The sequence below is a fragment of the Pelmatolapia mariae genome, linkage group LG3_W, assembly GCF_036321145.2.
Source record: "Pelmatolapia mariae isolate MD_Pm_ZW linkage group LG3_W, Pm_UMD_F_2, whole genome shotgun sequence".
Taxonomy (NCBI): Eukaryota; Metazoa; Chordata; class Actinopteri; order Cichliformes; family Cichlidae; genus Pelmatolapia; species Pelmatolapia mariae.
Genome location: NC_086229.1, coordinates 63,111,190 through 63,139,013, shown reverse-complemented (window position 1 = coordinate 63,139,013; position 27,824 = coordinate 63,111,190). Strand labels below are relative to the sequence as shown.

Below are 27,824 nucleotides of genomic sequence, written 5' to 3'. Positions count from 1 at the left end.
CTCGACCCTAGCCCCACCAACTTGAATTAATTAAAATCACGTGATCAGCATGGACATCAGCAGCTTGTCCGGGGTGGGCACAGAAGTCAGATGAGGGGTCAAATCCTGAGGGAGGAAGACGCATATAGACGGACTTTCAGTCTCTTTCAGCTCTATGTGAAAAATTACATGTAGTGAGACAGAAGCACCACCTCAGAATTACATCTGAAATGTCCGCTGGAACATCTGTATTACTCAGCTGGACCCAGCTGTGGCTCTGCCTCCTTGTTTTGGTCCGTGCAGGTGAGACTTGACCTGTTAAATGTATCTGTATCTGTACGTATTAATAAGTACGAAATTTAAAAAAAATGACCATGAAATATATCTTTAAATTATCTTGCTTTTTTTTTATTTAACAAATTTCCCATGTGTGGGACTAACAAAGGGTTATCTTATCTTTGTATATTTGTAAACCCTTACAGTTTTTTCTTTCCATCTAACTTTGCCATTTGCCCATTTGTTCAGTTTCTACTCTCTCGCTCTCTCTTGCTCTTTAAAAGACAAAGGCCCCCAGATGACAGGGAGAAGGAAAAGTAGGAGTTTGGTGGTGAGAGCAGGGACCTTAATGTAGGGACTGTGTAAAGGGAGAGAGCTGGTTCATATAATGGAGAGAAAGTAGATATATCTGTGCAGCAAACCAAATGGAAGGGAAGCAAGTTCTGGTGCACCTGAGGTGGTTTCAAGCTCTTCTAGAATGATGTAGAAGAGAGCAGAGATAGAGTAGGGGTAATGAAACAGGAAAACTAGAATGGAAAATGTTATATCCCATTTATATACCAATCAAAACATATACATCTCAGTGGTCCCTGATCCTCACAGTGATTGGGTGATGTAGAGGTGAAGACTTACTTCATACTCTTTGCTTTGTGTTGTTTCCTCTTTCAGACCAGAAAAACATAACATCTAAGTCTGGACAGAACGTTACTCTGCCATGTCGAGCTCCAAACAAGGACATCCCCATCATTGTTTTAGAGTGGAGCAGAGGTGACCTGGGAGATGAATATGTCCTTTCGTACCGGGATGAGCAGTTTGATCCAGAACAACAGCATCCATCTTTTAAGAACCGGGTGGATCTGCAGGACAGACAGATGAAGGATGGAAACGTGTCTTTGATTGTGAAGGATGTGACGATTAACGACACTGGAACATACGAGTGTTGTGTTGTCCAGAGAGGAACTAAACGCAGGAAGAGAGCTGTTGGTGACCCCATCAGCATCATTACACTGAGAGTTGTTCCTCCAGGTGAGTGAGTAGAGTTGAGTGTGTGTGTGATCAGAGGTGAAGCTGCTTCCTGGTTGTTGATGTTTGTTTCTAAAGATGTTGTTGATGAGACTTTGTAGAAAGCAGCTGGTCTGAGTGATGTGATCAGAGTGCAGTAGATAATGTCTGACAGCAGTTTGAAGAGGAAATGGATTCTGTTCTGTTCTTCACTCATCACCTACCTGACAGCTGACACCTCACACCTGTTTCTCACCTGCAGGTCAGACAGGAGGAGGCAGATTTGTCCCACTGATACTTTGTCTACTTGGTTTCACTGTCTTTCCTGTGGTCGGTTTTCTGATCTACAGAAGAAAACCACAGAAATAGGATTCACACGTCCTTCCTGTTGAACAGCAGCATATTTAAAATGTCTCAGAGCTTTTTAGCTGTGAACTGAGTCTCTTGCAATTGTTACTAAATATTTATTAGAGTTTTCTCATTTTAAAGAAAAGCTAGGCAGCTTTTATTCATTACATTTTTTAAGCACTGCTTACATGCATTTGCACATGTCTGGATTTGTCAATATATTTACTTCTAATATGCATTTTATTGTTAATGTTGATAAATTTATAGCTGAATTTCCTGATTCACCACCCAACCCAGTATGCATTTTTATCTGTTTATTGGGTTTCTATTTACAGTGTTTTAATGTCTTAACTGTGAATATAAATTTTATTTTAATGACTGAACATGTGTTGCTGTGTTGATATGTGCCTGTGTCTTTTAAAGTTTGTTTTTAAATGTTTTCCCAATTTTGCCCCACCTTACCTCTCTGAGCTTCTTCATCCCTACACACCCTGTTGGTCTCTTACTCGCTTAGTTGGAGTACCGAGATCCGGGAGGAAGCTCAGAGGGGACAGCGCCTTCTCTATTGTGGCTCCTGAATTTAGAGAGGCCCCATCTCTGTCCACTTCTAAAACACGTCTTTGGCTTTTGACCTCAGTGAGACTTAATGTCTCTTGTAATTAAATGTGTTATCTAATTAATTATTTTATTTTTCTTTTATTTGGCTTTCATTTAAATCAAATGTTATTTTAATTATTTAGTTCCAATCTACACCACTTTGCGCCAGCTGTGGTTGCTTTGAAGACATTATAAAAAAAGATGATGGTGATACTTGTGCTCACTGTAATTCAGTCTATATCTTAAATGTTTTTTGTATTATTTTATGCTTTTTAATGTTCTTATTTTTTTACTCTAATTTGTTTACAGTATTTGGTGATTAGAATTAAAAAATAAACAATCAAATCATAAATAAAGACAAACTGAAATAGAATAATCTGAATTTTAATCAGTCTTAAGAAAACAAACATCACTGACAGGTACAACCTTGCCACTTAAAAATATTAGAAATGAGAAATAATCAAAAACATGCCAATTTAGTCATGTTTACAAATCGTGCCACACTGAATCATTCAGCTTCTCTCGAGGTTAACATATCACTTGTACAAACTCATCTGATCTGACCGTCGCTGTTAAAATGTATTTTTGAGGACAGTATGGAAGCATTAATGATCATCTTCTATCCATGTTAGTATTTAAAGTCCAACATCTCCCTCTAGTGGTCATATATAAACCATGCGTGAGGATGGTGTTAATGTAAAATGTGAATCATAGTGTTCCAGTCAGTCATCAGTGTGTCTCTGCACAGCTGTAATTAAAATGTGTTCAGAGGGCCTCAGTGTCTGAATGGTTCCAGTTCAGCTCCATAACAGCAGCGTCCCTGGTTTGATTCCTGTGTTTCAGCTCATATCTGCCTCTCTCACTGAGGGGGACATAACTACATGGAAATAGATTTTTTCATCAACCAAACTACAGATCACTGAGAGCAGAGGACATCTGACTTTTTGTTTTCTTTCCATCTGTGTGAATTGCCAGATGTCTCAGCAAGCTCATTGCATTAAAAGATACATGTTTATAGTTTATATCTTGCATTTTTATAAGAATTTAGTTACCCTCTGTGTTTGAACCAGTAGACAAGCTGGTGCTCAGAGGAAGAGGGCGGGCTTTACTTGGTGTTAGTGAGAGAAATGAAAAAAAGCTCAAATGAGTGAGAAGGACGATGAAGGAAACATCTGTGCTGTGTCTGCTCTGTAAGTAGAATCTCTGTGTTTGTTTGAATTCTTGTACTTTGACTGTCTGCTCTCCTGATAACTGATGATGGAGGAGAAGACATGAAAAACAAATCAGGCTGAATTCAAGTTCAAAACACCACGAGGACCAACTGCAGGTCTGAACTGACTCTTTATCTTTGCTCAGGAGTCGAGGAAACACAGCAGGCAGTGAAAAGCTCAAATCATTCACTCATTATATCAACACAGCTGGACAGTGGACACATGACTTTACAGGGTTATTTAAAAGTAATGGATGTTTTGCATATACTAAAAGTTTAGTTAAATGCTTATTTTTTCAATGATCATTTTTAGGAGATGCTGTTTAGATACGTGTGTAGCATCCCCTGATGAAAACATGGTCTCTCAAACTGATGGTTCACAATACTTTTATTAAACAGCTGTGTATGTGAACACCCCGTAAGACCATTAGTAAATCTAACAGTGTGTCACCTTTAACACACTTTTGCCTTATTCATTAATCACAAATCAATTATCTTGAACTTACACAACATATAACAGTGAAACTTGTAAATTATTGCATCGCTGCCTAAACATGACGACGTACGTTAGCACCCTCTAGTGGGTAAAAACTTAGCCTTTACCCTTAGTAGCGGTCAACAGCTATTGTGGGTTGTCACGGTGCTTCATCAAACCGGAAGTCACCATATTGGAGATACTGGAGGTAAACAAAGTGCACATTAAAACAGCACAGCCAAAAGTTATTACAAATCACAGAGAACAATGCTGAAAGTTATCAGAGGAAAGGCGGTTGTGGTTAGCGAAGCTAAACCAGGATCTACAAGTCAAAAACTCAGGACAACATCCAAATTTGTTCCGCTCATTTCTTTTCTATAGTTAAGCATACTTAATAAAATATACTCGAAGTATGCTACTTTTTGGTAAGGGATGATATCATACAGTTAAGCTTTGGTTGATTAGAGATGTTAATGAATTACTTACTTTGGCATTCACAACACATCTGTCGCTGATGACTTGATACTGCATCTCCCTCACCCATCCACACCTGGTTACAGGCCTCCAAACTTTTATAAGATTTAAGGTCTGCTGTCGAGAAAATCAGGTAGTTGATATCAGGATATGCAGTAGATGGAAGCCTCTCCGGCTCGTCATTGATCCAAGATGAAGGAGCCAACTCGTTTGGATCTGCACCACCAATAAACCTTAACTTGTCCAAATATCCTGCCCTTTTCTGTGGACCAAGTCCTTCCCTGTATGCCTTTGCATCTATAACGCATTTTGAGGAGCTTTTCTGTGGTTTCGGACATTGATCCATTGCAGTGTTTACCTCTGAGTGCCTCCAATATGGCCGTGCATACAGGTTACCACCCAGAATGTGACGTAGATGAAAACCCTCTATATGATTCGTAAAATAGCAAAGTACATATAGGACAAACTTTGTTACACACTTTGTTCCCTCATCAAAACTGCTAAGGAACTGCTTTCAACTCAGGATTGCACCTTAATAGCCATTTTTCCCCCATTCCTGTCCATTAACCATTGAGCACACCTTCTCTCTGTGCATTAAAATTTGTGCTTCTACTGTACGGTTTATGCCACTTGATTTACGGCATGAGCTGGGTCCAAGCTCCAACAAAATAATAGCCACTCGCAAATTTACAAAACACTTTACAAAATATGAATGAGGTCATTTACAATGTGTGCTCACAACGTAGATATAGGGTCGGCCATTTATATGGATACACCGTAATTATGGGAATGGTTGGTGATATTAAAGTCCTGTTTGTGGCACATTAGTATATGTGAGGGGGCAAACTCCTCAAGATGGGTGGTGACCATGGTGGCCATTTAGAAGTCGGCCATCTTGGATACAACTTTTGTTTTTTCAATAGGAAGAGGGCCATGTGACACATCAAACTTATTGGTAATGTCACAAGAAAAACAAAGGTGTGCTTGGTTTCAACTTAACTTTACTCTTTCGTGAGTTATTTACAAGTTTCTGACCACTTGTAAAATGTGTTCAATGTGCTGCCCATTGTGTTGGATTGTCAATGCAACCCTTTTCTCCCACTCTTCACACACTGATAGCAACACCGCAGGAGAAATGCCAGCACAGGCATCCAGTATCCGTAGTTTCAGGTGCTGCACATCTTGTATCTTCACACCATAGACAATTGCCTTCAGATGACCCCAAAGATAAAAGTCTAAGGGGGTCAGATTGGGAGACCTTGTGGGCCATTCAAATGGCCCACGACGACCAATCCACTTTCCAGGAAACTGTTCATGTAGGAATGCTCGGACCTGGCACCCATAATATGGTGGTGCACCATCTTGCTGGAAAAACTCAGTGAACGTGCCAGCTTCAGTGCATAAAGAGGGAAACACATCACCATGTTGCAATTTCAAATATCCAGTGGCCTTAAGGTTCCCATCGATGAAGAATGGACCCACTGTTGTTCCAACAATCTTGGAGGGATCCATCCAATGTGGGTTGGTGTCAGATCAATAGCTAGGGTTTTGTTTGTTAACTTCACCATATACATAAAAGTTTGCCTCGTCACTGAACAAAATCTTCTGCGTGAACTGAGGGTCCTGTTCCAATTTTTGTTTTGCCCATTCTGCAAATTCTGTGCGCCGATCTGGGTCATCCTCGTTGAGATGCTGCAGTAGCTGGAGTTTGTAAGGATGCCATTTGTGAGAAGCTAATATCCGCCAAAGAGATGTTCGACTAATGCCACTCTCCAGTGACATGCGGCGAGTGCTACGCTGTGGGCTCTTGCTGAATGAAGCTAGGACAGCCACTGATGTTTCTTCATTAGTGACAGTTTTCTTGCGTCCACATTTTGGCAAATCCAACACTGAACCAGTTTCACGAAAATTAGCGAGCAGTTTGCTAACTGTAGCATGGGAGATGGGTGGTCTCGTAGGGTGTCTTGCATTGAAATCTGCTGCAATGACCCGGTTACTGCATTCACCAGATATCAACACGATTTCGATCCGCTCCTCACGTGTTAACCTCTTTGACATGTCAATGGCTGTGAACAAAGAGAAACTTGTAAATAACTCATGAAACAATAAAGTTACGTTGAAACCAAGCACACCATTGTTTTTCTTGCGACCAATAAGTTTGATGTGTCACATGGCCCTCTTCCTGTTGAAAAAACAAAAGTTGTATCCAGGATGGCCGACTTCTAAATGGCCACCATGGTCACCACCCATCTTGAGGAGTTTGCCCCCTCACATATACTAATGTGCCACAAACAGGACTTTAATATCACCAACCATTCCCATTTTATTATGGTGTATCCATATAAATGGCCCGCCCTGTAGTTTGTATTACAAACTGTTTTTTGAGATACATATTAGAGTAGAAGTGCATGAAGTCCAAATTGATCTGCTGTTTTTCTTTTTGTTTTGTTTCTTTTTTTTTTTTGGGGGGGGGGGGGGGGGGGGGTAGCTTTGGCTGAAAATGAGCACATATATTGGAGAGAAGAGATTCAGTGTTTGTCAGCTGTTTGTGTGGAGTTGTTCTTTATGTTCTCCTCAAATCAACCTGAGTGTCTTTTCTCTTTAGTTCTGATCTCACTGCTGAGCTGTACAACAAACCAAGGTCAGTAACCTTCTTCTGTCACAGTTTAAACCTGAGAAATGCTCACTGATATGACCTGATTGGGTTCATATTTTCAGTTCTAACAAAAATATATCAGGTTTTTTTTGTGTTTGTCTTGTTATTTTAACCCTCACAGCTCGTCTGACTGTGAGTCCCAGCAGCTCTCAGTTTTTTAAAGGAGATTTTGTGTCTCTGAGCTGTGAGGAGGACAACAGCTCTGCTGGATGGACTGTGAAAAGAAGCACAATAACAACTATGATCACTCTTTGTGGAACGGAATGGGGAACACCAGCTGGTTCTTCCTGTAACATCAGCTCCATTTCAACATCTGACAGTGGACTTTACTGGTGTGAATCCAAAAATACAGCAAGTAACAAGATGATCTCTATCACAGTCACTGGTAAGCTGAGTGTGTGGAGTTAGTGTTGATGAAGCTGTGTGTAAATGGATGAAATGCTGTAGTTTGTCTCTGTGTTGAGGTGGATCAGTGATCCTGCAGAGTCCTGTCCTCCCTGTGATGGAGGGAGATGACGTCACTCTGCTCTGTAAAACAAATACCACTCCCTCCAACCTCCCAGCTGCTTTCTATAAAGATGGCTCCCTCATCAGGAAGCAGCCTACAGGTCACATGACCATCCAGCATGTTTCCAGGTCTGATGAAGGCCTCTACAAGTGTGACATCAGCGGTCATGGAGAGTCTCCATCCAGCTGGATCACTGTCACAGGTGACACACTCACCTGTCTGTGTTTCTGCAGCTTTCAACATTCACAATGTGACAACAACTTAATAACTGTGTTTGCTTTGTTTTAGCGAGAAACACCACCACACCTCCACCTACATCCACACCTCCTCCATCACTCTCTCCTCCTGATCTCTCTGTGTTGTCATGTGTTGGATCAGTCTGTGTTGTGGTTCTACTGGTGTTACTGGTTCTGCTGGTGAAACGATGTCTTCACAGGAAACCTGAAGGTGAGACTTTCTGATTTTCCATGTCTGAGTTTGTTTGGTAGAATAAAGTTCACATTCATGATTCATGATGATCACAGTAACAACTTTCTTAAATGTAATCTCTGTTTACATATTTTAATTTATATTATTGATCATTTTGAATCATTTCAGCAGATCAAGAAAAACCTGGAGAAGATGACATCCTTACTGACATCATGTGCAGTATAATCAACATATCAAAAAATCAACAAGAGCCAATCAGAGAAATCCGAGGTAGTGGGCTCTTCTTCCAATATACGAAGTTTTTAAGCAGATTTCATCAGATTCGACTTGTGATTTTACACACACAGTTTCTCACATGCTGGTGACCTTGTGGCTTAAATGGCATTTCCTAACTGCCCAAATATCTGTTAGGGGGCATTGCCAGGAAGGTCACTGAGTGGGTAGATTTTCTTTTAGAAGCACTTTCATGCAACTTTACAATGTGAACAAATTTATGGAAAGTAGGAGTGAAGATAGTTAAGGAACTGGAAATGTTTGAGAATGTGTGTTTTGATCATAGTTTGGATGATGAATAACATCTCTGATTTTTTCCTCTTCAAATGTGTCAGGCACAAAGTTGAATATGAAGGTAGAATAAGATTAACACTGTCGCTGACTTTGATGCTATGATTATGGGAACATTATGGAACATATGAGGGAAGTTCAGAAGTGTAAAAATGTGGACTGTTGTAACAGTAAAACAAGCAAACAAAACTTGCTAAGTGTAGTTATGAACTTGTTTCCTTTGTCTGAAATTAGGTCAGCTTAGTCAGTTCTAATTGTCTTAAGTCTCAAACTGTGAGTGTTGTTCACTGTGAGCTGGACTGTGTGTTTGTGGTCTGAGGTTAACTGAAGCTAACAGCTCTGCAGTCGTCCAGCATCCTGTTTCTGATAGAAAGAAACACTTCAGCTGCAGGTGTTTCAACACAGAGCTGTTCATTTTAGAAATCATTTAAAAGCATTTCCCAGTCTCTATAACAAATCAAATGTGTATAACGTTGATAATTTGGTAGTTTCTGTACCATCCTGACACGTTGAGCACATGCAGTAATCATGTTGGTGGTTCCAGTTAACTGTAGTCTGAAGCTGCTTCTCACTGAAGTTTGTCCTAGTTTGGACAGTAATAATGGTTATGCTGTGAGAAAGTGTTGCTTTGAGCTCTGTGGTGAAGCATGTTAGTCTGTACTGAAAGCAGTGGCAGCTTTGTGGTCGTCCGCTTTTCTTTTTCACAGAAACACCCTTCAGCTTCATGTGGCCAATCATTTTTTCATAGCAGAGGCATTAAGATTACAAAAAATGTATGAAAAACTGCTGTGGTTTTTAAGTTATTGCTTCTTCTCTTCATGATGCAACATTAGGGTAGAAGGTTCGCCACAGCTCTGCTATAGTATACAAGTCATGCAGTTTTTATACCTGCAGTAATTTCACATAATTCTGTGTGTTTAATTCTGCAGAGACGGATTCAGCTGCAGTCTACTCAGCAGTGAAAACTAAAAACGACAGTTATGGACAAAAAACTATCAGAACAAGGAGGACCAGGTACAACTTTTCTTTAACTTTAACTTTGGACAGGGACAAGCTGCTCACCCTGTTTCGAGCAATAACGCTTAGCTAAGCTAAAAAAAAACAAAAAACAAGACACGATTCAACTGACCCAGTTCACACTTCTGATGCAAATGTGAGTAAGAGAGGCATCAAGGTCTTGATTGATCTACAAAGCTTGTAATTGTGTTTCCTTTTTGTTTGTTTTTTCAACTGTGTGTGTTTGTGTTCAGACTTTAAACCAGAGCCAGACGCTGTCTACTCTTCACTGAAGTAGTCCACCAGTCCAACGTCCTGCTGCTGGTCTCTAACTGGGCCCCACCACCCGTTAAAAAAAATATTTTTATGTTTTATGCTTTTGTAGAATAGAATAGAATAGAATAGAATAATCCTTTAATTGTCCCACAAGGGGAAATTTGGTTGTGACAGCAGCAAGAAAGACACATATACAAGCAAACAGTATACAGGACATTGTAGTCATTCAGTGTGTCTAACAGAGCTTAACAGAGCTCTTCTATATATATATATATATATATATATGCTCAACCCTCTTAATGTCCCACCACAGCATTATTCAGGTTGAGGTCTAGACTCTGATGCTCACATATGACTCTAGAGTATCCCAACAGAGAAGTTTGTGGTAGCCTCAATTACTTTCAGGTGTCCTGTTCCCGTCACTGCAAAACAAGCCAAAAATCATCACCCCTCCACCACTGTGTGGACAGTAAAGTATGATGTATTTGTGATGATATCCTGTGTTTGGTTTTATCGAAACATAGTGCTCTACATTGTGTCTGATATTTGCCTTGAGTAGTTCTTTGGGTTTAATAAAGAAAGTCGAATGGAAAGTTTGACTGGCTTGGTTCTGGCTGATAAACACTTGTGTTTATTGTAGAAAATGAATGAATCCCAACATGAGTTCAACTGTAGCCACATACATAAAGCAGCAGGAACTCCATTCAGTGGCTGTAAACCAACATCCAAAAGTAGTAAAATTTTCCCTTTACTCTATTTATTTTGATTAAGAATTGAATATACAGAAATGTATTTGGTAGCATTTATTACTCCTCTTCCACGGAAATATATGTAGTATCACACTCAGGACGTCACCATGAAAACAAAGAAGTGTTTTATTGTATGAAAACCTTCAAACTTATGACCCAGGCTGGACTTTGTTCTGGATCACAGCACAGAGCTCCTCCTTTCAAACTTTACAGTGAATTTACAAAAGGACATGAATTTGAGTTTAAGTCTGCTTCCACCTACTGACAAAACTGAGCATTACAGCAGGGCAGCTGCTTTGTAAATGACAGCAATATGACCTCTTAACATCCACCGGTTGAAAACATTAATATGAATAATACAGTGTTATTGATGTCAGCTTTTTATGTAAAAACTGTGGAAGATTTTCAGTTAATTTCCACGCAGCATATCTTTTTAAACTGTGGGAGAACACACAATCCCATGATAGCAATGAGCTGAAGGAAGTTAGAACCCAGAACTTTATAGGCTTAATTCAACAGTTCTCGCAAAAACTCCATCAGAAAACTCATCTAATGATATTGCTCTATATTGTTTCTTCTTGCTTCGATAATGTAGAAATTTTACTCTTTGAAAGACGATAAAACATAGGTATTAATGTTCATATCTTTAGTCTGAAAGTGCAGTCATGAATTTAAATATCCTTACAATATTTACAAATTATCTTCTCTTCCAGCTTTGGCGTACTATGATATACCAATATACATAAAATGCAATTAGGGCTCTAAAACTCTTTGACATGACAATATGCCAAATTACACAAGAACTGAAACTCAGTGGAAAAAGGTCTTATGCAAAAAATTATTGAAATTGAGAATCCAGCTAAAGCCATCTGTAAAGGATGAGACAGTGTTTTAAATGTGTAAAGTTAAAAGCAAAGGGCAGAGTCAAACTAAACAGAGATGCCATCAGGATAAACATTTGTGTACAAAGAGTCAAATTTTAGAGATGTTTATGGGACTGAACAACATGTTCTCTTATTTTAAAGCACTGAGCCATGAAAATGTAATGATGTCCAACATTTAAGAACAGTGAGAATGTTTAAACAGAAGCCTGGGTTTTAAGGTCACCTGCACTCATCTGGAGGTATAAATCTCTGTGTTGCCAATAGGGATGGGTACCGGTGTCCGGTGCCATGATGGCACCGGTTCTGACATAAACGGTAGTAACCAGACCGAAAAGCAGCGCACATTTCGGTGCTTTATCTCGGTGCTTTTTTTTCCTGAGCTGTGATGACTTCTAGCCAATCATTTTACGTTTCCGATGATAGTAGGCGGGGCCAGGTACGTACGTTCTTTTAGAGCAGAGCTACAGATTAAAAATGCCCAAGGTGAATCGGTCAAAAGTCTGGCTGTACTTCGCAGCAAAAGATGCAAACTCAGCAGCCTGCAACAAGTGCTTTAAGGTGATACTGTGATACTGTCAAAGGAGGTAACACCTCGAATCTAATGAAACACCTGGCGACGCATAGCGTTTTTTTTAAAAGCCGAGAAATGCGCCGTATTTGAGACCTCACACCGAGCACATCTACTGCGGGTGTGGTGCCTGTTATCGGACCCGGAGTTAGCAACACCCCCCCCCCCCCAAGAACCCGAAGAGGAGAGTCCTGGCCCCTAGCCCTGCCAGTGTAGCAGAAATTATGACGCATGATGATGGCAGCAGCAGCCGTTCTTCTCTGCGTGAGTAGCTTAATGTTGTTCGTGTATAATTCACGTTGAGTGCGCTAACCACTTTATTAAATTAATGCATGTAAGGTGAACTAGCAAACATCATCATAGCTACATGCAGCTGTCTTCTTGTTTGATGGCAGATACTCCCTTCACCCTGGTCAAAAAGGCTAAAATGACCAAAGAAAAAGTGGAAAACTGTTAAACATGAGAGGTTTTTGGACAAAGTTTATGTTTTTTCCATTGTTTAAGCACTGCTTCCAGCCAAGAGTGATACCATGTATGCCCTATAGCTGCAGAAAAGGCTTACATTGTTATCTTTTTACAAAGAAAACAGCTGAACATGAGAGGTTTTTGGACCAATTTTGTGTTCTCCATTCTTTAAGCACCGGTTTGAGCACCGTTTAAGCACCGGCACCGTTTCAAAAGTACCGGTTTGGCACCGGTATCGGATAAAACCTAAACGATACCCATCCCTAGTTGCCAACATATCAATGCAAGGATATGTGAGTTATTAAAATAATTCAAAAAAATATTTATTACAACCTGATGAGGAAGACCTTAAACAAAGACTGCCCACAGCCTGTTTCAGGACCACTATAGAAATATAAACTTATAAAAAGTCACAAAGAATAGGGGAATTTGTGTTTGATCAGTTATATTTTTATTGTAACAATACATTGTGCCAGAGAAGATTTGGCAATTTTCTGATGGTTTCAACTCACATACTCAACTCCACTATTTAACTCACAAATCTATTTACCTTACAATTATGAGATCAATTAAAGGGAAATAAAGAGGTAATACAACAAGCCCCATTCGGTCCACGATAGCTAGCTAACTGGGATTTGCTGTGTTAATGCGGTTATGGTGTTAACGTCATATTAATAAGGTTAACGCTGACGTTACTAATATTAATATTAAGTGACTCTCACTGATGATCTGCTTGTATCCATGTCAAGATTTAAAGTCAAATATCTCGCTCTAGTGGCAACATTGAAGGGTATCATTTCAATAATCTGTGAATCATAGTGTTCCAGTCAGTCATCAGTGTGTCTCTGCACAGCTGTAATTAACATGTGTTCAGAGGGCCTCAGTGGTTCCAGTTCAGCTCCATAACAGCAGCGTCCCTGGTTTGATTCTTTAGTTTCACATCATACTCATCAGTGAGGTAAGCAAGATTTTATTTATACAGTGCCTTTAAAGGGAAATATTAAAAAGTGAGACATTATAAATTTCAATGAACCACTTAACGGGTATTTGAATTTGTTCAGTAACAAAATCACAGCTCATCAACACCACAGTTTTGACTGAGGGAATCTTTGACACTGACATTGAGTTTATATTTTAATATAATGTAGCATGGGCGTCTGTACAGTAAAAAAAGTGAGTTACCCACCACCGCCTTTGTACCAACAGAAAAAACACAGACTCAGAGGAAGAGGGCGGGCTTTACTTGGTGTCAGTGAGAGAAATGAAAAAAAGCTCAAATGAGTGAGAAGGACGATGAAGGAAACATCTGTGCTGTGTCTGCTCTGTAAGTAGAATCTCTGTGTTTGTTTGAATTCTTGTACTTTGACTGTCTGCTCTCCTGATAACTGATGATGGAGGAGAAGACATGAAAAACAAATCAGGCTGAATTCAAGTTCAAAACACCACGAGGACCAACTGCAGGTCTGAACTGACTCTTTATCTTTGCTCAGGAGTCGAGGAAACACAGCAGGCAGTGAAAAGATCAAATCATTCACTCATTATATCAACACAGCTGCACAGTGGACACATGACTTTACTGTGTAAAAGTAGTGAAAAGTAGTGTTTTATGTATATTTAGAACATTCAATGCACACTATCAAAACAACAACTTTAAGTGTTGTTTTTTAAAATATAATCTTAGGCTAGACTCAACATAATGAGTCCGACCTGTGTAAAAGGTTTTGAGTGAATAACAATCAAATCAAATTCACCAACAAAACTTTTTGTTCTATTCAATTATTAACAAAAACAATATATAAAGATTTGTAAATTATATTCTAAAGTGGCACAACAGCACATTTGCTGAAAAAGTGGTGAGAACTGATAATTAAAACTGAAATCAAATATTTTTTAAATCATATCTAACAGTACACACGTTACAGTGGTGCAGTGGTTGGTTTCGGTTGTGATGTTTGGTTAACTGCTGATTTTAGGTCTGAATGTGACACAAATCTTTCTAACGATTGGCCCAAATTTAGAGACAAAGTGCCAGGACATGTTGAGGGATGTGTGTTATTTGAATTGGTTCCAGTGTTCATTCTGTTTGAACTAGTCAAGATAGATTCTACATTTAGTTTTTTTTGAAACCCCTAGACCCAGAAGAGTGTATTATCTGGGTTTGTCAGCTGTTTGTGTGGAGTTGTTCTTTATGTTCACCTCAAATCAACCTGAGTGTCGTTTCTCTTTAGTTCTGATCTCACTGCTGAGCTGCACAACAAACCAAGGTCAGTAACCTTCTTCTGTCACAGTTTAAACCTGAGAAATGCTCACTGATATGAACTGATTGGGTTCATGTTTCACAATGGATCTCACATATAAAACTAAAGAAAAAAATAAAATCTAATTGTTTTTCATTTTCACCCTCACAGCTCGTCTGACTGTGAGTCCCAGCAGCTCTCAGTTCTTTGAAAGAGATTTTGTGTCTCTGAGCTGTGAGGAGGACAACAGCTCTGCTGGATGGACTCTGAGGAGAAACACAAGCAACAGACAACAGAGCTGAGTGTGAGGAATGGGGAACACCAGCTGGTTCTTCCTGTAACATCAGTCACATCTACTCATTAGAAAGTGGAGTTTACTGGTGTGAGTCCAGAGAGGGTCCCATCAGTAACATGGTTAACCTGACAGTCACTGGTAAGCTGAGTGTGTGGAGTTAGTGTTGATGAAGCTGTGTGTAAATGGATGAAATGCTGTAGTTTGTCTCTGTGTTGAGGTGGATCAGTGATCCTGCAGAGTCCTGTCCTCCCTGTGATGGAGGGAGATGACGTCACTCTGCTCTGTAAAACAAAGACCACTCCCTCCAACCTCCCAGCTGCTTTCTATAAAGATGGCTCCCTCATCAGGAAGCAGCCTACAGGTCACATGACCATCCAGCATGTTTCCAGGTCTGATGAAGGCCTCTACAAGTGTGACATCAGCGGTCATGGAGAGTCTCCATCCAGCTGGATCACTGTCACAGGTGACACACTCACCTGTCTGTGTTTCTGCAGCTTTCAACAACTTAATGACTGTGTTTGCTTTATTTTAGACAAACACACCAACACACCTCCACCTACATCCACACCTCCTCCATCACTCTCTCCTCCTGTTCTCTCTGTGTTGTCATGTGTTGGATCAGTGTGTGTTGGGGTTCTACTGGTGTTATTGGTTCTACTGGTGAGACAATGTATTCACAGGAAACCTGAAGGTGAGACTCAGACTTCCTGATCTTTCATGTCTGAGTTTGTTCAGTAGAATAATTTTCAAATTCAATATGATCACAGTAAAACATTCTAACATGTAATCTCTGTTTAGATAATTAATCTAAATGGATCATTTCAGCAGAACAAGACAAAGCTGGAGAAGATGAAATCATCTCTGACATCAAGTGCAGTATAATCAACATATCAAAAAATCAACAAGAGCCAATCAGAGAAATCCGAGGTAGTGGGCTCTTTTTTTCATCATAACAAAATTTTACACACACATTTTTTTCATGTGCTGGTGACCTCACAGCTTAAATTTGCCGTAGATTTTAATAAAGTATCCCAAATATCTGTTTAGAGGCCAGGCAGGAGACTGAGTGGTTAGATTTGCATTTAGAAAGGTTTTAATGCAGCTTTACAATCTGAGAAAAAAGTATTGAAAGTAGGAGTGAAGATAGTTATGGAACTGCAAACATGTAACAATGTGTGTAAGCAAACATTTTCCTCCTCAGATTTCTAAAAGTTAGTTTAATATGAAAATAAAATCAGATATAGGTTCATGAACACTGTTGCTTGTCATTATGATGTGTTGGGTTAAGAGGACATTCTGGATCATGTGTGATCATGTACTTTTATTTCAGTTTCTGTGTAAAATTGTGGATTGTTGTAACAGTAAAATAAACATTTTTATGATTTGATGCTTTCACAATAAATCATTTGTTTATAGATTATAAATAAATTTTATTTCTTTATGTAAAATTTGATCAGTTTTGTCTAATATAACTGTCTGTGATTAAAGTCTCACACTGTACTTACTGTTGTTCACTGTGAGCTGGACTGTGTGTTTGTGGTCTGTGGTTAACTGAAGCTAACAGCTCTGCAGTCGTCCAGCATCCTGTTTCTGACAGAAAGAAAACACTTCAGCTGCAGCTGTTTCAACACAGAGCTGTTCATTTTAAAATCAGGAAGAAACATGTAGACATCATTTGGAAAATGATTTCTTTAAACTCTGCTCACAGGCCATCAAAGATATCAAAGTGAATAATTTCATCAAGGACGTCTTTTTATAGTTTTATGATGCTAACATGTTAAACCCAGTCTTTCTCATGCTCCAAAATGAAAATCAGAATCTGGTGGTAATAAAGTTAATAACTATCTTGTTGTTTATGGCATGTTGACGAGATACATTCGTCCTGCTGATGATTCTAGTTTACAGTTGTCTGAAGATAGTGAAACTTCTCAACACAGTGTCTCTTGGTTTGGCCAGTAATAGTGTTGATGTTGTGAAGGTCTTTGCTTTGTGGTGAAGTGTATCAGTGTGCACTAAAAGCACATGTTTGCAGCTTTGTGGTTGTCCTCTTTTCTCTTACACAGAAACATCCTTCAGTTTCATGTGGTCAGTTTCATAGCAGAGATGTTAAGATAAGAAAAGCGTGTGAAGCTGCTGCTGTTTATAAAACCTATTGCTTAATCTCTACACTGTGCAGCATTATGAATAAAAACAATCTTTGCAATAATATGACAGTCATACAGATTTTGTACAATGTCAAAGGTGTTTTATTTTGCAGAGAGTTACTCAGCTGCAGTCTACTCAGCAGTGAAAACTGAAGATGTGAGTTATGGACGAACAGCCATCAGAGCCAGGAGGACCAGGTACAACCGCTCTTTAACTTTAACTTTAAACAGAGCCAAGCTAGCTGCTGCCCCTGCTCACCATCATGCTAAGCTAAGCTAACAGAATCACATCATATCTCAAGCTCAGTCTGAACTGGGACTGTGTGTGATGCAGAGAGGTGGAGATTGTAAATAATGTAAATAAGATTGTAAACAAGAGAGCAATCGAGGTCTTGATTGAACTACAAAGCTTTTAATCATGTTTTCTGTTGTTTGAACTGTCTGTGTTTGTGTTCAGACTTTAAACCAGAGCCAAACGTCGTCTACTCTTCACTGAAGTAGTCCACCAGTCCAACCACCGACGTCCAGCTGCTGGTCTCTAAATGGTCCCCCCAGCACTTCAGACCAGAGGAGATCCACAAGTTAACAATATATTTTTAAGATGTTTTTATCTAACTTGTATACGTTATCTTGTCTTATTTCTTAGTGAATTTGCTCTAAAATTTTAAATGTGAACAGTAAACATGTTAAAATGTGGTTCAGATGGTAGATTGATTGGTAGTTTGTCAGGTGATTCTTGGGCAGGGTACTGAACTTTGATCTTCCCCCAATGCATGCTTATGAGTGTCTGTGAATATTACAATATTTATCCTTGCAATAATGTATGTGTGAATGAGACTTGCAATAGAAAGTGAAAGTGCTCTGAGTGCTCTGAGTGTTCATCTTGCGTGATTTTCTCGTGTGATTCTGTGATTCTAAATAGATTTAAAACGGAAACTTAAATAAACATCAAACCACACCAGACTAAATTTGTGAATTCATGTGAATCAGAACCAACTTATTTTTCAACCACATCTCCTGAACCACCAATCTCCTGTTAAACCGCTCACCATTGAACTTTGGAATTACTAATAACTTTTAAATTCTGCTTAATCTAAGTTTTACCGCAGAGCAGCTGCTTTATAAATGACAGCAGTTTAACAGCCAAACATCCAGCAGGCGACATCAACCTACTTTGCATTATGGTTACATTTTACTCACATGCTAAAGAAGAGTTTCAGAAACTTAAATATGCCACATTTTAAATTGGTCCTTCCATGCATTTTCCAGTAGGCAAGGACATAAAGGTCAAAAGCTGATGAAAAAAGGATAAGGGATGCCATGCTGGATAATGGAGGACACTGGCAAAAGTAAAACCACAGAAAAATTAATCAGGAGTGATAAAACTCGACATGATTAACACTATGTTTTGTAAAGTGTAGAAGTGAAAGAGGAGAAGTATCCATTGCAATGTCAAAGTACTAGAGGGGACACAAGGCAAAAGCTGGTCTTTAAATCCGCTGCAGTAAAGAATTTAAGGCAAACAGGTAACAAGGTCAACAGGAGAGGCTCCGCCCCTGGGCAGGGCCAAACAAGGGAACCAGACAACCTCAATCTCTTCTTCACCTGCAGGAGTGGAGAGTGACAGAGACAGAAATGAGGAGGGAGAAACAGCAGGTGACAATGACAAGAACAATATAGATACCTGCTATCGCACTCACAGACTTTCAGCTTCCTTTATCGGATTTTAAACTCAAGGATTCTGTGATTCTTTAAAAATACCACCATCTTTTGGACATTTATCTCATTTTAAATGAAGAAGTAATGTCTGCTGTAACGTCTGCATCTCTCTGCCTGACTTTACTGTCTGTCTGCCTCTTGTTTGTCTCTGCAGGTGAGATTGAATTTCTGATTGATAAAACAATACTTCTTTAAGAATTCTGTTCATGGTTTAAAAAGGTGTGTTTAACTAGCCTGTATGACCTGCCAAATATGGTTCAAGTTAAAGAGTTAAAGCTTAATTATGCTCCAGAGCAGTTTCAGCGAACACTGTGATTCTGTTACAAAGAAATGTGGCATTCTTCCAGGAGGAGAGCTGAGTCGTTTAACAGCATTAACACTCTGTTTACCCGAGCTTGTCCTCTCCTCCTGCTACACCTGCTTCATTTCCTCATACCTACAGGTCATGTCAAAGTTCACATCAGAGCACATCTGATATCTGCTCATCTGCACAAGTTTGTGCTTTTACGAGCATAACGAGTCATGATGAATCAGTCCTTGCACAGCCGTCAGTCATTAGCACAAGGATGGGTGCAGTAATCTGTTGGCAAAAAAATAATCTTTCATTAAATCTCCTCATTGGGAAAAAAAGATCTTTATTTTTGAACTAACTACATGACCTTACCTTTCAGCATTCACAGAAAAGTGTCACTGTCACTGAATTTCAAACAGCATTTTGTAGCTAGAACAGATATTTAAAAATGTAAAACTTGAATGTAGTAGACTTCGCTGCAAGATTCCAGATTAATACTCAGTAATATCAGTTGTTTGAGTGAATCACAAATGGCTGTTCTGAGCTTTACTGCCTAACTTTGCAAGCGAGATTCATTAGGATTCCCTTGTAAAGGTAGGCCAAAAAACCTAAAACCTGAGTCAGAAAGTCATCAACTGTCTCTTTTAACCCTGGCTTCAAGCATAGCAGTGTATTTATAAACTGAATAATATGAAATTATGAAACAGTTTGTGGTGTTGTCAGTACATTAAGTTCATTAAGTGTATTGAAATCACAAAGATAAAAAGTAATTCTTCAACAAAAAGTCAGATTTTAAATGAATGTGCCCCTTTTGTTTGTATGAAGCAATTTACAGTAAAAATCACTTATCTCGCAGTAGCTCCTAACTGTGTAGTGACTGGTTTTACTTGCATCTCTTTAACCGCTCTGTTGTTTCCTCTTTCAGACCAGAAAATCATCATAGCTGTGCCGGGACAGACAATCACTCTGCCATGTCGAGCTCCAAACAGCGGCAACCCCATCATAGCTGCAGAGTGGAGCAGAGCTGACCTGGAGCAAGAATATGTCCTTTTTTACCGGGACGATAAGCTTGATACAGAAGAGCAGCATCCATCTTTTAAGAACCGGGTGGATCTGCAGGACAGACAGATGAAGGATGGAGACGTGTCTCTGATTCTGAAGGATGTGACGACTGATGACTCTGGAGCGTACGAGTGTTACGTGGTCCAGAGAGGAGCGAACCGCAGGAAGAGAGCCAGTCTGGATAGTGACCCCATCAGCACCACCTACCTGACTGTTGTTCCTCCAGGTGAGTTGGTAGAGTTCAGTTTATTAGCAGAGATGAAGCTGCTTCCTGGTTGTTGATGTCTGAAGTTTTTTGAGTTAAACATGTAGTAGAGGTCCAAAGCTTGGATCTTTGTACCTTGCATTTCCTACTGGCTGCAGCCTTTAGAACATAAGTGGACAAACATATGTTCTTCTTAGATGGCCACGGTAACTTACACAAAGTTGGTAAAGGGCTACATGTTGAAGAACTAGTTTAAACATGATACATACATGATACGTGATACATTTTTTTTGGTTTGTTTTTCTGCGATTGGCTGCTATAGTGATCAGTTAGTTCTTTAACCTCTCTGCTCTGTGTTGTTTCGTCTTTCAGGCCAGAAAAACATCACAGCTGAGTCTGGACAGAACGTCACTCTGACATGTCGAGCTCCAAACACTGTCCTCATGCCAGGTGTGGAGTGGAGCAGACGTGATTTGAAGGCACAATACGTGCTTTGGTACTGGGAAAAACAATTTGTTCCATATTATCAGCATCCATCTTTTAAAAACCGGGTGGATCTGCAGGACAGACAGATGAAGGATGGAGGCATGTCTTTGATTCTGAACAATGTGACGACTGCTGATAGTGGAACATACGAGTGTTGTGTCATCCAGGAAGTAAGAGAAGGTAGAAAGCTGGCCATTTTAAAGACTGAGCCCATCAGCATCATCCACCTAAAGGTTATTTCACCAGGTATGTCAGTGGAATTCAGTTTGGCTTTGGACACATTCAGTTATTGTCAGAGTTGTTTGGCTTTGAGCTGATAACTCAAAATGCATAAAAGATGTTGCCTGTGATCAGAGGTGAAGCATGTGTATACCTGACAGCTGACACCTCACACCTGTTTCTCAACTGCAGGTCAGCCAGGAGGACATGGAGAGGATGGGGCTGTTGGACTAACAGTTGTTATTGTGCTTTCTATAGTTCTTTTCGCAACTATAATATACTACATAAAAATGACAGAAAATACAGAAGGAGAAAAAAACAGCACTTCCCAGACGAGTAGCAAGCTGAAACGCTCCACTCGTGTCACTCGTCCCACCTTTCGTAGCAAAAAGACCGAAGCTCTGAAGACAGATGTGAGTTCACAGTGACGGGAATCCAGCAGGCAGTAGTCAGCTGTAAATATCTAACTTATCTTGAGTTTGTTTTTTTTTCCATCTTTGGGGTTTTTCTGGTTCGGATTGGTGGCACCTGGGAGTGGGCATGTCTAGTCTGCAAACAGTTAAAAATCAACCATCATAATAATAAGTTAAAATTACAGTTTTCATCGTTTTCCTTTGAAGGAAAAAAGTTCTCTTTGTGAAGATCATGAGAACATTTCTGTAGTGAAGTTTCCTGTTTTATCAACTTTCTTCATCAGTTTTGATGCATTTTTTGTGACTTTCCCCAGTTTATATCTATTGTCTTATTTTATTATTAATAAAGTGTGAACATGTGCTAATGTTGAGTGTGATTTCATAACTCTTGCTGTGAGGTTTTTGACTGTCTGTGAAGATGCTGGCTCATAATGAAAACTACATTCGTCACTCATTGTAAAAAATAATTTATTTATTTAGGATTATTATATATTATATTATGTGATGTATTTATTACTCTTATTTCTTTCAGATCACGAAACCATGAACAGAAAAAAACCCGTGATAAGAGCATGGATGAAGGGGCAAACACAGCACTTTTCAGTTGCAGTGAAAATAAAACAAACAACCAAAAAGAAAGAAAATTGAAAACAAAAAACCCACCAATGATAAAATCTAATCTGACTACCTCTGTTACCTTTCTGGCATTTAGGCAGTTAGACATTCTTCAGATTCCTACAGTTTATAATCTTGAGATCAAGGTTTAAAGCAGAAAAAAATGATGCAAATATTTCCATTACAGATTAGAATCTGTAAAGAAAAAATGTGAGTATTTGTGGAGGTGAACCTGAACCACTCCAACTAGGTCACTTCTGATAGATCAGAGAGTTACTGGATCGTATCTGACATCTATTTCTGCCTGGTAACAGTTGATAAGACAATTAAAACAATTAAAGGAGCACTTTAAAAATAGATCAGACGTCAAAGCTCATGCTAGACAGGTATACTGATATGGAGTGGGTAGCATGTTGAAGGGGATGCCACATAATTTCATGGAAATGAAACTTATCTAGTAGACTGAACTTAAAGAAACATCAAACATCAAGATGAAAGAATTATGTGGAAGGCTAGTCCATTTTTCAGTATCTCATACTGGTGCTCAGTTTGTATGGCTCCCATGTGCTTGTATGTCAACCTGACAACATCAGGTCATGCTAATGATGGATGGTGTCTCCTCCGAGACCTGGAACAAGGCATCACTGAGCTCCTGGACCATCTGAGGTGGAGCAAAATATAATGTCACAGAGGTGTTCAATTGGATTTTGAACCGGTCAGTGGCATCAATTTCTTCAGCTTTCAGGAACTGCCAGCATACTCTTGCCACATAACACCGGGAATTGTTGTGCACCAGAAGGAACCCAGGATCCAGGATATGCCTTGCCAGACCATCACTGACCAACAACCAACTGCCAACCTGTGTAGGGTCCAGGTATAGACTCATGCTACCAGCAATGACACTGACAAATGAAAAACTAGTAAAAAAAAAAAAACAATCAGAAAAGATGAAGGGGTTTGAGTTGCCTGATTGTTGCCTCTATAGTTAATTGTAATAACATCAAAGCAACTGTTACTTAACAATATCCCAGAATTGATGCTAAACTCTGATTAAAAAAAGACTGTATCCCTTTTTAAAGTTTACTGTTTTCCTATCTGTCCATGAAATGTTAAGTGGTGAAAAAAAGAAATTCTTTGTGGCGAGAAATATTATCAGGATCAATAAAATAAAATATGCATATCAATATCACTCCACAGTGAACTGATCATTAAAAACATCATAGAATATATTTTAAAATAACCTCGATGTTTCTTGTAGCAGAAATATGTCGCTCTGCTGTAATACACCAAGATTATCAATAGATGGCGGAAGACTTTAAATGTGAATCTGCATCAATAGCCTCAGTGGGAGCTTACAGAGTGTGTGGGGTTTGTGCTGACTCAGGAAAAAGGAAAACAAGATTTTAAAAATATCTTCAGGCTCAGTTTGAGTCACAAGGTCATGAGTTTTTGAAGCTCGTCAGACACCAGAATCATCTCAGCTCTCTGTTTTTATGTTAAACTACTGAATGAATCTCCCTGGAGGAGGGACATTTAAAATACAAACATCCAAACAGCGATCTCTAAACTGATAGCCATAGTTTTACTCTGCTTCCTGTTACACCACATGACTGGAATTAGTGCAACTGTCAAATATAATAAAATTATAAATCGAAGCTAACATGTTCAAATGGTTACTTTCTCTTTTTTATGAAATAAAAGTCAAAATTATGACTTTTTAGTCACATAAACTAGATCATGATCATGTAATTAATTTAAATCAAGCAGTTAGCTAAAGGTTGAAAAATGTGCCACGTTAGTTTGTTTGCGTTGGTTAGTTTCTAAGTGACACACAGTTTCTCTGCAGTTTACATAACACACAACAACAGGATTACGCAAAGGCTTTCCTAAACTCACTTCACTGAGTTCGCTGACTATAGTGCCAACACTGAGTACTTACTCCAGAATTTTCACATTACAAATCTTACACCTTCCTTCATTAATGAGCTTTTAATGTGAAAGTACCCCAGCAAAAAGCAGCATGTTTAATAGAAATGTCTGTACAGTGGTGACTCTGTCGCTGTAGTGATGAATTAGAGTTGTAAATATGAGGCTGTGTGTGTAACTGTGTTCCTGTTGTAAACAAGAAATGTGCAGATATTGAGTCAGCTGCTACATCTTGACACACCAATCTTCTATTCTAGGTCAGGTTTTGTTTATTAAGGAACACACCCAAGCTTTACTTATAGCTCCCCACCCAAACACCACACTTGATCCGGCCCTGACTCCTGCTCATGTTGCTGAAACACTTCTTGATCATTTTATGGAACAGTTCAAACTTTCAGGAAACATATTTATCTTCTTTACACTAAATAAAGAACAGCTGAACCTATTAGCCTGTTCTCATGGCACTTGGATCAGGGCTAGACTTCCAGGTGGGTGCAGGTGTGGTGGTGTGTTTCTCTAAGGGCACAAAGTCTCTTATAACAAACTGAGAAGTGCTGAGAGTCACAGCCAGGTGAGCTGTAAGGGTTACAATGCAAAACTGATGGCCTGTCATGCTTCTGTCTTCAACTGTCACTCAAAGATTCAAAGAATGCAGAGGAATCTCTGCATACCAGGAAGAAGCTGAAAAACAGGATCTCAGGGCTCAGCTCTGAAACACTTCCATCACTCTGACTCCACCTTTCTCAGAATCCATTCATAGAGAGCAGCTGAAGGCATCCGCCCATCCATCCACCCACATACACCTGGTAAAACTCTCAGTTCCTTTCACTTTATTTGATAAGTTGTAGTCTACTCGGGTTTTTATCTCTGGCATTTTGAAATATTCACATCATTCTAGGTCATCTGTGTGAAATGTCTGCTGTGGCGTCTGTGTCTCTCTTCTGGACTTTACTGTCTGTCTGCCTCCTACTCGTCTCTGCAGGTGAGAGTAAACTCATTTTATATGATTTAAACAGCCTCTGTTTCTAGACTCTCCTAAATCAGTTTGTATTAGGGCAGTGAAACACATCTGGAATGGGGTTTTGTTGCTGTATATCTAGTCCTTTCAATATATTTGTTTCTAAGATCCAATACAGTTTTACTGTTATGTTTATGTGCACATTTAAAAGACAGCATTTTTATAATGCAAATATATTTGGTTCTTTTTTCTTGTTTAGATTTATTAAGATAAGATAAGATAAGATAAGATGGCCTTTATTAGTCCCACAGGTGGGAAATTTGTTTTGTTACAGCAAAAGTGCAAAGTTATGTAGCAGAAATTAGAAAACACTGGAATAAAATAAAATAAAATAAAATAAAATACTATGTACAATAGAATAAAATAAAGTAGAATAGAATAATATATACAATAGAATAAAATAGAAATACAAATACTATATACAACTGAGTAGGAAAATACAAAACACAACTTCGTCAGAAGAAGAATTGCACATATAGCAATATAGCATTATATTGTTTTAGTACTGTGTCATCACAATGCATCAGTTGGTGTATGTTCTGACTGATAATGAGTAAATAGCTCTTCTATTTTATTCTATTTAGCTAAGGTTAATGGCCAGTCAGACTCAACTGGACATAGAATCAAACCTAAATCAAAAATGATTTGAGGTCTTTTTTCAAGAAACAGATAAAACTGGTCATTCTAACCAGCAGATGAGGATCCAGGAACATAGATAATAAAAACTCTACCTGCTACACTGTGTTTTTATCTGACTCTCGCGGCCTCTTTTATTCATTTCCTCATACCTGAGATTGTTTTTCCATACCGTGGCATACCACTGCATGCATACCACACTCGTCTAGTCACAGAAGGTATGCCGTGTCACATCTTATATCTTATCTTATAGATCTCATTGTACTCTGTCACCCCATTAGAGCACTTCGCTCTCGCTCTGCAGGCCTACTTGTTGTTCCTAAAGTATTTAAAAGTAGAATGGGAGGGAGAGCCTTCAGTTTTCAGGCCCCTCTTCTGTGGAACCAGCTTCCAGTTTGGATTCGGGAGACAGACACTATCTCTACTTTCAAGATTAGACTTAAAACCTTCGTTTTTGCTAAAGCATTTAGTTAGGGCTGGACCAGGTGACCCTGAATTCTCACAATTGTTGTTGTGAGACCTTCCTATGGTTCACTCAGTGTTTCTTCTTTACTCACTATGTCTGTGAAGCGTCTCAGTCAGCCAGGTCATGGTAATCTAAGGAGCTTAGAAAGAAAAGTGACTGGACCTCTTTGCGTTTCTTGAAGACGTTTCCCCTCTCATCTGAGAAGCTTCTTCTCAAACATCTTCAAAATCTCAAAGAAGTCCATTCACTTTACTTCCAATCTCCTCACTTCATTTACTATGTGTTTGTACACCTCTCTACATTTAAGTATTTGTTAGTATTAATCTCTGGCTCTCTTCTGCAGCATGTCTTTTGTCCTGTCCTTCTCCCCTCAACTCAAATTGGCTGCACCTTCCTGAGCCTGCTTCTGAACCTTTTCTTTCCCACTGTTGCCAAAGCGCTTGCTCACAGGGTGGTGGTCTGATTATTAGAGCTTCTGTATTATTGTATGTATTAAGTATGTTTAACTTATCTTTAACTTACAATATAAAGTCCCATGAGGTGACTGTTGTTTTATTTTTTTGCTATAAAGATGAAATTAAAACAAATTGAAATGAACTGCATTAAAATAGAGCCAAGTTTTTGCCAATGAAACCTGGAACTTTAAGTTCAAAACAGTGCATTAACTCATGAATTTCAGTTCCTTGTACTGATTCCACTTAACAGAGCTCTCTGCTCTGGTGACTCTCTCACTGGATGCTGTTTTAGTTACTTTAACATCTCGGCTATGTATTGTTTCCTTTTTCAGACCAGAAAAACATCACAGCTGAGTCTGGACAGGACATCACTCTACCATGTCAAGCTCCAAACAACAAAACCATCAAAGGCGTTGAGTGGATCCAACCTGAACTGGAGCAAGAACATGTCCTTTTTCACTGGGATGAAAAATTTATTCCAAACAACCAGGATCCATCTTTTAAGAACCGGGTGGATTTGCAGGACAGACAGATGAAGGATGGAGACGTGTCTTTGATTCTGAAGGATGTGACGATTAATGACACTGGAACATACGAGTGTCGTGTCCTTGTGAGGGGAGCAAACCGCAGGAAGAGAGCTAATCTGGGTGGTGACCCCATCAGCATCATCTACCTTCATGTTGTTGATCCTCCAGGTGAGTGAGTAGAGTTGAGTGTGTGTGTGATCAGAGGTGAAGCTGTTTCCTGGTTGTTGATGTTTGTTTCTAAAGATGTTGTTGATGAGACTTTGTAGAAAGCAGCTGGTCTGAGTGATGTGATCAGAGTGCAGTAGATAATGTCTGACAGCAGCTTGAAGAGGAAATGGATTCTGTTCTGTTCTTCACTCATCACCTACCTGACAGCTGACACCTCACACCTGTTTCTCACCTGCAGGTCAGACAGGAGGACACACAGAGGATGGAGGGAAGGAGGATGGAGGGAAGGAGGTTGGAGGTGTTGCTCTGCAAGTTTTTGTTGTACTTCTTGTTGTTGTTAGCTTTGTGATTTTAATAGAATACAAAAAAAGACGAAGGCGCCAAAAGCGACCACGTCGTTCTTGAACAGCAGATTCAGTAATGTTAAAACCATCAAATCCCAGGATGCAAATTTTGTTTTTATATGTACACAGATTCCCCACTAG

At 39.3% G+C, this 27,824-nt stretch overlaps 3 protein-coding genes across 3 annotated transcripts in view; all 3 read left to right on the top strand.

Annotated features, from left to right (window-relative positions):
* Positions 1-27,824, top strand: part of LOC134623853 (GTPase IMAP family member 8-like) — a 520,463-nt gene that overhangs the window by 215,026 nt on the left and 277,613 nt on the right. The window lies entirely within an intron of this gene.
* LOC134646997 (uncharacterized) lies at positions 147-27,824 on the top strand. Its single transcript, XM_065470030.1, has 7 exons — positions 147-282; positions 925-1,281; positions 20,069-20,431; positions 20,783-20,860; positions 26,977-27,339; positions 27,578-27,630; positions 27,813-27,824. The coding sequence occupies exons 1-7, from the start codon at positions 210-212 to the stop codon at positions 27,822-27,824; spliced, it is 1,299 nt and encodes a 432-aa protein (XP_065326102.1). The 5' UTR covers positions 147-209.
* Positions 15,055-17,633, top strand: LOC135932550 (Fc receptor-like A). The gene is made up of 4 exons (XM_065470031.1): positions 15,055-15,126; positions 15,206-15,451; positions 15,521-15,679; positions 17,590-17,633. The coding sequence occupies exons 1-4, from the start codon at positions 15,105-15,107 to the stop codon at positions 17,631-17,633; spliced, it is 471 nt and encodes a 156-aa protein (XP_065326103.1). The 5' UTR covers positions 15,055-15,104.

Bases quoted from the DNA above. Each gene is read 5' to 3' on its own strand.
- LOC134646997 (XM_065470030.1), top strand. From the start codon at position 210: ATGTCCGCTGGAACATCTGTATTACTCAGCTGGACCCAGCTGTGGCTC. The intron at 283-924 runs GTGAGACTTGAC...TTCCTCTTTCAG, and splicing joins CCTTGTTTTGGTCCGTGCAG to ACCAGAAAAACATAACATCT. The intron at 27,340-27,577 runs GTGAGTGAGTAG...TCTCACCTGCAG, and splicing joins TCATGTTGTTGATCCTCCAG to GTCAGACAGGAGGACACACA.
- LOC135932550 (XM_065470031.1), top strand. From the start codon at position 15,105: ATGGTTAACCTGACAGTCACTG. The intron at 15,452-15,520 runs GTGACACACTCA...GCTTTATTTTAG, and splicing joins CAGCTGGATCACTGTCACAG to ACAAACACACCAACACACCT. The intron at 15,680-17,589 runs GTGAGACTCAGA...GTTTGTGTTCAG, and splicing joins TATTCACAGGAAACCTGAAG to ACTTTAAACCAGAGCCAAAC.